This window comes from Mytilus trossulus, chromosome 2, assembly GCF_036588685.1.
Source record: "Mytilus trossulus isolate FHL-02 chromosome 2, PNRI_Mtr1.1.1.hap1, whole genome shotgun sequence".
In the NCBI taxonomy this organism is placed as follows: domain Eukaryota; kingdom Metazoa; phylum Mollusca; class Bivalvia; order Mytilida; family Mytilidae; genus Mytilus; species Mytilus trossulus.
Genome location: NC_086374.1, coordinates 54,926,214 through 54,937,352, shown reverse-complemented (window position 1 = coordinate 54,937,352; position 11,139 = coordinate 54,926,214). Strand labels below are relative to the sequence as shown.

General features: G+C 30.5%; 1 protein-coding gene across 1 annotated transcript; it reads right to left on the bottom strand.

Annotated features, from left to right (window-relative positions):
• Positions 1–3,309: 3,309 nt before the first annotated feature.
• Positions 3,310–8,787, bottom strand: LOC134707602 (uncharacterized). The gene is made up of 5 exons (XM_063567530.1): positions 8,635–8,787; positions 6,666–6,792; positions 5,538–5,595; positions 5,150–5,224; positions 3,310–4,621 (listed from the first exon to the last, which is right to left on the bottom strand). Exons 1-5 carry the CDS (start codon positions 8,739–8,741, stop codon positions 4,449–4,451), a joined length of 540 nt encoding a protein of 179 aa, XP_063423600.1. The 5' UTR covers positions 8,742–8,787; the 3' UTR covers positions 3,310–4,448.
• Positions 8,788–11,139: the final 2,352 nt, after the last annotated feature.

The following is an 11,139-nucleotide window of genomic DNA, read 5'->3' as shown; positions in this document are numbered from 1 at the left end:
CATAGATTTATTTGAACAGCGGTATACTACTGTTGCCTTTATTTAACCATAAAATAGAAACGGACACACACTTTAGTTTCGCTTTGTACTATCTCTTACAAAATCGTGTCCCAGTTTTTAGATAATTTGTTAATAAATGAATACATAGCAGTCTCGAGACAAAAGGTGTAACAATGTATTGCGTTTAGCAGTTAAAAACGATAGTAGTATACCGCTGTTCAAAAGCAATAGATCGATTGAGAGAAATCAAACCAAAACCGAGGAAACAAGATCAATCATCAGAGAAAAACAACGAAACAGATCGTGTATTTTCAACTTAAAGTATGTTTAATTCAATTTGAGTGTGCTATTTCCTAAAAGTCAGGATGTAGCGCTACTTTAAAATTTATTATTTTTTCTTAATTAAGTAAAGTTTTTGTCTAATCTGAAACGATTTCCTATTTTCTACTGTACAATTGGAGTACGAGGAAATAAATACAAACATTGAAATGACATGTCTTTTATTAAAATGTTAATCTTATTACCTAATAGACAAATTTAAAATTGTGAAGGATTAGTTTCCTTGTATACAGAAAACAATGATGTAGGTCCTTTTACGAATAGTGTTATGTTTCATAGCTTTTCTAAGAGGTCATATCATATTCACAATCTATTGCATGTGGCAAATACTGATGTTATATGACTCGAAAGTTGAAAATTGATTAAAACAAAAGTAGTTTACCGATGTTCAAATCTCATAAATTGATTCAGAAGATGCAAATCAATCTAACTAACAAATAGTTATCAAAGGTACCAGTATTATAATTTTTTAAATACGCCAGACGCGTATAAGTCTACATAAGACTCATCAGTGACGCTCAGATCAAAATAGTTAAAGAGCCAAATAATGTACAAAGTTGAAGAGCATTGAGGATCCAAAATCCAAATAAAATGTGCCAAATATGGATGAGATAATCTTTGCCTGGGATAAGAAAATCCTTAGTTTGTCGAAAAATTCAAAGTTCAGTAAACCAGTCATTCATGACCAAAAAATGGCCATATCATTATTGATATTCATGTCAACACCGATGTAATGACTACAAGGTAGGTAATACACTCGGGGACGAAACATCCTCCAAAAGTAGGATCGACCCAGTGGTGTAAATAGTTATCAAAGGTACCAGGATTATGATTTAATACTTAAAATGGAGGTCATTTCATGTACTCCAAACAAGTGCGTTACCAAGTGCGGATTTTGATATTTGTGTAATCTTTTACTCTTATCAATCAAATAACATATTATTCCGATTGATCTTCGGTATGAGAAAAGATCCCAATATGACATGCGAACTCATCTGTCGAAAATAAACTGACAACGCTGTGGGTAAGGATGGGTCAGCGGATCCTGCTCCACATGTAGCACGCTTGCATCACGTTGTTCATGTAAGTTCTAACCTGGTGATGAGAATGATTGAGTATGTTACAGTCGGGGGGACGTGGAAAATTTTCTCCATCAATATTTAATGTTTCTAATCCAACAATATTTCATACAACATAGAATGGAAACGAGGTAGTGTCAAAGAGACAAAAATCCGACCAAAGAGCAGAAAACAACTCAATGCTCATGTCCGCCGTAATCATCATAGCATACGACATCTAATCATGACGTCATGATCGTTTTAAAAATAACATCATTAGAACATGGTATCAATTTCTACTTCAAGTACATCACGTTTATTGTTAATCATTTCCGTATTTATGTCTGATGATTGTATAATACATTTTCACATGGTGACATTGTGTCATTATGCGTACTTGTTGCTTCCCTGTCTATGACCAAGATTAATATAGCAACTGACGACATTATTTATTTTCGAAAACTACATGAATTCATTTGTGTCTGAAAGACAAACATCGGAATATATCTAATATATATTTTTAGATCATTTCTTAAACTTAGGCAACATTTGCCACCTTTGTAGTCTTGAATTATCCATAGGTATTTATAATTTTATTAAATGTTCTGCAGTTCACTTGTGTTGTTAAAATCTGAGGAGTGTATAACTTTGAGGAATAGGCTCTACTGTTACATGTAAATACCTTCAAAGCAAATATATCCTGTTTTTCATTTTGATTCATACAAGTTTTGATTAAAACTATATTCTTTCCTTCATATTGATAATATTGTTATTGAATCAGCATAGCCTACAAAAAACTCAGTAGTGAGTTCGATTAAAAACAAATACAATAAAATAAATAAGGATAGATAAAATTTAAAGTGGCAAAACATTAATGAATTTAAGTTCCGAAAGTTTTCGACAAATAATGCTAAGTTATCTATACCTGGTATAGAAATTCCTACGTATGTATCTTCTAATTAATATATTGGAATTTCAATTTACACTTTGAGTATTCTAGGTACTTCTAAATTTCAATTTGCACTGTAGCAAAACTATAACCCTACACAGATATATAGAAAAGGGATAGGTTCTGCACGATTCAACCGCTTTTACAATATAGAGCATGAAATCAAATCTATTATCAATATCTGTGGGTTTCGGCAACGAAGTTATTTTTCATTCCATTACGATAACGTTCCAAAATAACAATACGCAAGGGTAATTGAGAGCGATCGTGGTGTGTTCTAACATTCTCAATTTCTAACTGGAAAGTGGATACAATTAAAAAGGTATTTTTTTTAATCAGTTATAATATATTTTCTGCCATTCAATATATCGGTGCGTTAACATCTAGAACATAATAGAGAGTTGAAGCATTTTTTTTAAATGATAACCAAAACTGCTTGACAAGATAACTCTATTAGTAGTACTTTTCAGTGGAAAATAAGACATAAGGATTCAGCATAGAAAAATTCATCCCAATGTGCGATAAAATTTAAACATGACTTATCAGAACAAATTAGCATTAAAACTGTGATTTTAACGATATTTAAGTCAGAAAAAGTAGAATTTCTCGATTAGCAAGTAGCATAGAAATTAAACACCATTACTTTGCTCACACAAATTAATATGCGACTGACAGTTAGCACAGAGATGAGACATGTTGTGACAGGGTAAAATACTAACATGACATGTTAATAGTAGGATAATGAGTATACATAAAATTGAACGGCAGTTCACCATTTACATAAGCAATCCTCTTCTTTTCTAGACAATTTTTATTTTCTCCTTTAGTAGTTGGCACTTTTTCTTCTTGTTAATCAGGAGTTGTATTGTCATTCTACTTTTGATATAGTTGTTTCTGTTTCTTACAATACAAACCTTAGAAGGCAGACAACAGCAGTAGTGTCATAGAAATAAAAATACAGGCTATAAGACACTTTTATTATAGAACTATGTTCATAATTATAAATTCATATAAAATTTACATACATTGTAGAAGGACGGAAAAATAAAGTATATGAAGATGATTTGAAACATGGAATTATAATTTTCTAAACAAATAGAATTATAGCCAAATAAGGAAAAATCAATCTTGAATTATAGTCAGTATTTTGTTTTAATTATGCTATGTTTCCGATACATGTACCTGAAGTACTTGGGTGAATTTTAAAACAAACTACTAAGTAACAACAACAAATACAAAACAATACGGTCAATGATACTGTTTATAATTTCTATGCCATAATAATATACATAATTTTAAATGTCATGTTATAAAATGAAATCAGTATCTTTGAAGAAATAAGGATTTAAAGAATATCGCACACAATTCAGTTATTTTATTACAAGAAACAGGATTGCAGAAAAATAACTGATATTATGACTTGAATCGAACGTTTATGGTACAATTCAAATAGATGTCTGTAAAAAATGTATAAAACTCTACTCATTTACAGAATCACTAGGTTTATATATTGCACAGGAACAATGAGATCACATTGCTTACAAAATGTATGTATCATTTAAGTTTACTAATAAAATTTATGAGATATGAAAAAAGATATTATACGGAGGCAGGTTACAAAAACCTTTGATCTATGTGTTAACAGAAACGTAAGTAAGACATAGAAAATGAAGTAACTATTTATCGATACATACAAAAACATGTTTCTATTACCAAAAAAGACAAAACTTATTTTTTCACATGCATTCAATAGTATTCTAGTGATTCATTTGTGGTTAAGACACATTCATACTTGTAAAAAAAACATTCAATATTATCTCATTTATTTCCACTCAAATCACATTAAATCACTCTTTACAGGAAACATATATACATATCATTTCATCATGGCTGTTATGGAAAGCTGATATTGTATAGTTTAATAGCTTATACAATGGTATGTTTTATTTGGTAAATAATTCAAAAATATGTTAACACAATCATATATGCATTTATAACAATAGTCAGTCATTCTTTTTACTCATATGATTTTACAAAGCAACACAATAAAATGGTCCCTGAAAGACTGTCGGTATGATATTATTCGTATAACAGTATTTCTGCTATACATATGTCATTGGTGATGTCTTCTCTCTCTTCTTTTTAGCTGTCAGTGTAGATATTAAGTCAGAAACCATTGTCTTTGAAGAAAATTTCTTTGATGGCTGTCGACATTCCGGACATGTTAGAGGACTTTTATGTATCATCCATTCTTTAACGCAAGATTTATGGAATGCTGAAATAAAAACATAATAGCATGATATATAATACTGATAAAACATGAAAAACATGGAATGTTATATATGTATATATATCAAATTTAAAGTCATGCGCGCAATACGTTTTTTTTAAATTTATATACATTGTACTCTTAAATTGATAATCTCCATGTAAAACGTTTGTTAGCACAAACAAACATTTATGGAGTTATCATTTGATTTTGTTGTAAAAGGAAAAAGGGGGGGGGGGGCTAAAATTAAAATTGTTTGTCCTGAAAATTGTATTAGTTTTTCTTTTTTCCTAAATATTTCGTGTAATGAGGAAGTATATTAGCAATGATTATATGCTTGATCAATGAAGTGATTCAAATCAATGGCAATTGTCAACAATATCTTTTAAATGCATTCGACACGATCATCTCCGATTTTGTATATTCCTTATTATAGTTATCACGATCAAATACTAATTAAAAGATATGATTTCTATGCTTGCTTATTGAATTAATTTATTTTATAAAACACAATGCATTAAACATTTAACTTACTGTGCCTGCACGAAAGACCAACAATGGTCGTCATCGTTGAATTCTTCTCATCTAAGCATATTGCACAGTCATCACCTATAAAACATCTCTTGATTAGAGGGAAGTATATTGACATTCATATATAAGAATTGGACTTTTGACTGTTTAGCTATTCCAGGTCAATTTGTTTTCTTCATGACCTATCATTTTGCAAAGTTTGAAGTTATTGTCAAACACTATGATAGAACATGCTGTTGAGAGGAAATACATTTCGAATAAAAGGATTCATAATTTTTAACGAAAAGAGTTGCACTGAATCATTATATATGTTTGAACTTGAATTATTGATGGATAATATTTTGCATTCACAGTTTGCTTGATTAAAATTTAAAAAAAAAAATATATTTACCAGAAACTTTCGGAACACGCTTCATCCTTCTACTTGGAACAGTAATAACTCGTTCATGCTACAAAATAAAAAGTGATTCATCCGATTACCTTTCCTTTAATAAAAACTAATTCCAGGTAGGTAATGTATTTCGTCACGTTACAGCTATTACCTGTGTAGTATATTACGTCACATGTTTTTTTTTTAAATTGGTAAAAAAGATAATCGTTAAAAGCTATTAACCCTACATGGGATATCGCATACAAAGTATAAGTCGACGAAATTTAAACTGGAACTCTTGCTATTCAAAACGAAACACATAGAATCCTCACTTATGCAATGTTTTATCGACCGTCACTGATGAATAAATGTGATATTGTGGATAGAAAAAACGGTGTCGATGACGTATACTGTTATTTCATATACATGTCATCATAATGAAATATTAAAATTCATTTCATCAAGTCTATTTACAGAATAATTTCCTGGATGGATATGTAAAGTTTATTTTGGATTATCTATCAATTCGTGACGTTTTCAAACTATAAATCTTTCATCTTTTCAACTATGATTGTTTGAAGCATTTTTCCTAATTTGAACCTCCCTTTGAGATAACAATTATACCAAAACGCAAAACTGCTTGAAGTGACGGTTTACACAAAGATATAAAGCCAGAGCACTAATTAGGTTTATAAATGTACATGTAAAAATTAACGACCGAAAACATCCTAAAAGCACTAGATAAAACCCAAACCGAAGTGAGAGGTATGGCTAGCTATAAAACCAGGTTTGATCCTCCAGTTATTACATAAGAAATTGTCTGTACTAAGTCGGGAATATGACATTTGTTATCCATTTGTTTAATGTAATTTAAGCTTTTGATTTCGCCAATTGATTATGGACTATCCGATTTGAGTTTTCCTCAGACTTATATATTTTACTTTTTACAACGCTTTTTTTCTGCTCTTCTTTTCAAAGCCACAGACAAAAAAAATCATACTCATTGTTAATTCAAGATGTTAACATATAATCTTTCATGTAAGTTTTCACTACTTCTGAGTTGTCATTTTTTAAACAATAAACTATTTCAAACTTAACCATCATTAATCAATCAATTATATAGATTCAGTGATTAATTTGTGTACATACCTTCTGTTGACAGTATTGCGTCTCAAGACATAAGCAAATTAACATAACAATCAAAATTACTGTTCCAAAACTTATTAAAATGGCTGCACAGACAATGTCTCCTTTCGTGAAACTTGCACCATTTGACCTGCAAATGAATATTGAATTACAATACTGTATAAATATTTATTTTCGTGGGTATAAATATTCGTTGTTTCAGTTTATCTACATTTTCCCCCAAAAAAATCGAGTGACTTAGGTATATATATATTCCTGATATAAATCATGTTGTTTATAGAAGTTTCTTGGGCAGTGTGCAAAAAATTGCTCATTTCACTGACTTGTTCGTCTTTTAATACAAACAAATTCAATTTTTTTTTTCAATAAAACAATTGCTTTCTGAGTTTAAATGATCAACAGAATAACGATTATCAATGGTGTTTATTGTCACTTTATAGTTACGGTTTCATTGTACCTAGAGAATATGCTACAAATGTACTTTCAGTAGTTGTCGTTTGTTGATGTGATTCATAAATGTTTCTCGTTTCTCGTTTTTTATATAGATTATATAGACCGTTGGTTTCCCTGTTTGAATGGTTTTGCACTAGTATTTTTTTATGCCCCTTTATAGCTTGCTGTTTGGTGTGTGCTAAGACTCCGTGTTGATGACCGTATCTTGACCTATAATGGTTTACCTTAATAAATTATGACCTGGATGTAGAGTTGTCTCGTAGGCACTCATACCACATCTTCCTATATCTATTTGAACTGTTGATTTAATTATTATGAAATAAAACGCGAACCCAACATGAAATCTATATAACAAAATTCATCGTATGAGGATTATGAAAAAGGAACATTTCATTGTGACATATCATCACTTGAAATCTAAATTTCATCGACGAAAACTTATTTCTCGTGAGAACTCAAAGGTTAATAGTAGTACATTAGAGATTTTTTAGAGATTAAATGAGTGAAATCCGGTCTAAAGTTGTACAAAAAAGTATGATAAGTTTATAGTGCGTTGGCTTTTATGCCCATATCTATTTAGTGAAACCGAAATGGTTATTTGTCCATGTCTGGAATAGGACAACAGTTTGTTGTATTTAGATGGACACTTAAGTTCGTGAATAAAGCCTTCAAACACACAAACTTACTCCATGACCAAAAGTGCTTATTCATGTCAAATGAATTAATTGTTAATTAAATATTGCATTTTCTAACTTTCATTCCTCCGGTTACCACCTGTGCAACTGATACTACTGGTATGTTTGTATGCTGAATGCCTTTTTAGCAATGAATAAGAAGTAAATAGCTACAGCAGATTTTTTTTGTTTTTACCATTCTCAATTTTATTTACTAAAAACCAATTATTTTATATTGGAATTTATTGGTTTGTGTTTAACGCCATTTTCAGCTCTATTTAGGGGGCCATTGTTTTGGGTGAAGGGAGCCATATTGCTTACAGAGAATTACCGAACTTTGATAGGATAAATGAGAATCCTTGACAATCAAGATCGAAATCGAGCGCACCTGTCACGTAAGGATGAGAAGTCACAACCTCTATGTTGCCAGGGTAGTGATACAATAAACATTTTTTTTCTCTCTTGTCGTTTGACTTCTTCGACACCTCGAATAACTAGGACACTCATAATGGAACACATGGACAGTTCAATAAGAGTCCAGATATCCATAATATATTTGAAGCTTTTATACATTTTACTGAAACAAAGCCATAAACGAATATTTGGATTAACTGTGTTCACTTTCTATTGAATTCGTTTACTTCATTGAAACTATTTTGCAATCGACCCGCTGTTCATGTTTGTATATAATATCTACTATTATTTCAATATAATATATATGCTTAATATTACAGTATTATCAACATATGCATGTATTTACATCAGCTACATTGCGCAATACATTGTTTACAATATTGATCAAATATGTAAGAAGTCACAACAAAGAAAAATAAAATATAACTTACGCTCTTGCAATGACATAAATGGTATAACTGACTATTAGGATTATCGATATGATGGCTGTCATTAAATATGAACACCCTTTACAAAACTGTCCATTTGGTGGATCCATGTTGTATTCACTGTAACTTTTACACTAATGTAAACAAAGAAAGTACGGTGATTTCCAATTGAAAGCTATTTTTAGAAACATATTCATGGGAATTTTTAGAAGGTCTATATATAGATATTGCTAATAACAACAAAAGGTAAAGTTACTATTTTTGTTTGTAGACGTAAGTAATTTGAATTTGAATATCTATGAATTGACAATAAATAATATATGAGGTTTATTTTATAACATTGTGATGTTTAAAATAAACTACGCGCAACTACTTATCATAGTCATTCATGTCATTTATGTAACAGTGATAGTTAATAGTGACATACAACGAAATACAATCAAGTAAAAATTTGAAAATCAGAAAACGTAATGCGATGTCCAACAAGAGAGGTAAATTCACGTTGACGTTATCACCTTAAGGTCACTGTAAGGCTTCCAACAATGGGTTGATAACTATAATGACAAGATTTAATATATAATTACAAATCAATGAAGAAAATCAAACAATTGCATTTTTTCTTATGATTCTCTGTGTCTTAAAGTCATAAGAAACCTCAAACTAAAAATGATAATGCATATGTTTTTTTTTTTAACTCAATGGATAGTTTTCATTATAAAACTTCTGTACATATACTTTTTTCTGAAGAAATAGCTTTAATTTGTTCATATTTAGAAGAATTTACTTTTTTAATTTTAACTGCTTCCTTCACGAAAAAGTCCAGGAAGCAATTCCTCGACATAGTTTCCGTATGCAAAGTGACCTCAGTGTGACACATCTCGTAAAAATCCGGTGATCGCAATACGCATGGATGTCCTTAAAATAAACTATTATCTGATTGTACATGTTAACCACGTTCTCAATATCCATGCTTTTATGTTGATTGTTGAAAAACAGGTGACAATCGTTTTAAACTTCGGCATCAAAACAAGAATTTTGATTAACCGCCATATTTTCACAATAACAATGACCGATTAAAAAAAGTGACGATTATACGAAATTTATTCGAAACAAAAATAATAAAATCGTGCACAGAAGACTCAGCTTATGATGTTTGTATGCATTGGTTTAAGAATTTGAATACAATTATTTTTCACCGGTCACTCGTTTCATATGACTTTAATATTTTTTTTACATTTGTCTATGTTTTCTTCTTGCATATATTGCATGCATGTACATGTTTATATAGCTAAAAAGGTTACTTATGTAGGGTATAGGTTGTGTTAATCTTTTTACTTAATAGCAGAATTAAGTGATTTTTTCTCGTCAGGGACGGAGGGGTATTGTCAGAATAATTTACGCGACCGTTATGGAAAAGGAACGGTTACAAACTTTCAATCCTTTAAAGAGGGGCCGAAAGATACCAGAGGGATATTCAAACTCATAAATCATAAATAAACACACACCGCAATGACTAAAAAAGAAAAAGACAAACAGACAAATAAAAGTACATAAGACACAACAAAAGACTAAGCAACACGAATCCTTTTATTACAAAACCGATAATAAGTCTGATTATTAAGTGAGAGAACATCATCAATATAGTGGAATGTAAAGTTAAAGGGTATTTTTAACTTCTTTTCTTCCTTCTAAGAAGTTCCTGTCTAAATTCAGCCTCATAAGAATGCAGGAATAAGCTGATAAGACGAGGAGCATAATTGGTTTCCATTGGAAAACCGATAATTTGTTAAAAACACTCCCTCCAAACGCAACACGTATGTTGTAAAGCAAGAAATCAAGTATCTTGGTAATATCAGTTTCAGAGAATTTTTTGTTTGAATCAGAGTGATCTTTTACAAAGAAACTTGTACCTTCGTTGGCCTTTTTTTTATAATAGAAAGCAATACAAACTCTTTCAATTTGTCTTTTAGTTTTGAAGTGGGAATACTTGTGTAAAGTGTAGAATACATATGTATACTTATTGTAAAACAGTCAATCCCTTTCGTCCTAGTTTCATATAATTATTTGCCAAAATGTATAATGCTAAAACTATATAATGGAATGAGTGTATCTACATAATATCTATGTGATATGAGTTAAAACCCCAATCAATATATAAATCATCTATACAAAGCAACAACACTAGACAAGACAAGAACACGTATACCATTAAAAGGGCTTAATTAATGCATAGGAATACGTTTATACAGCATACAAAAACTCTACCAGTCATACCTTATGGGAGACATTAGTCTCTTGTCTCTTCTCTGAAATAGATTTTGTTAGTGATGACAACCTATTTATTCATAGGATACCAAATCAAAGTTTTTTCAACAAATAACGGTATGTACAGCTTGATCTGACAAAGATTACACTGAGCTCTTTTCAAAATCGTACACCTGTCTTTACATCAATTAAGGAAGGACAGCTGTACTATTGTGATTTGCTCCCCCTTGTTGTTTGAACACA

What these genes read in the sequence shown, in the direction of transcription:
- LOC134707602 (XM_063567530.1), bottom strand. Translation starts at nt 8,741, where the DNA reads ATGGATCCACCAAATGGACAGTTTTGTAAAGGGTGTTCATATTTAATG. An exon ending in CGCAATACTGTCAACAGAAG is followed by an intron (nt 5,596 to 6,665) that starts GTATGTACACAA and finishes TTTATTTTGTAG; the next exon opens with CATGAACGAGTTATTACTGT. An exon ending in GCGTGTTCCGAAAGTTTCTG is followed by an intron (nt 5,225 to 5,537) that starts GTAAATATATTT and finishes GATGTTTTATAG; the next exon opens with GTGATGACTGTGCAATATGC.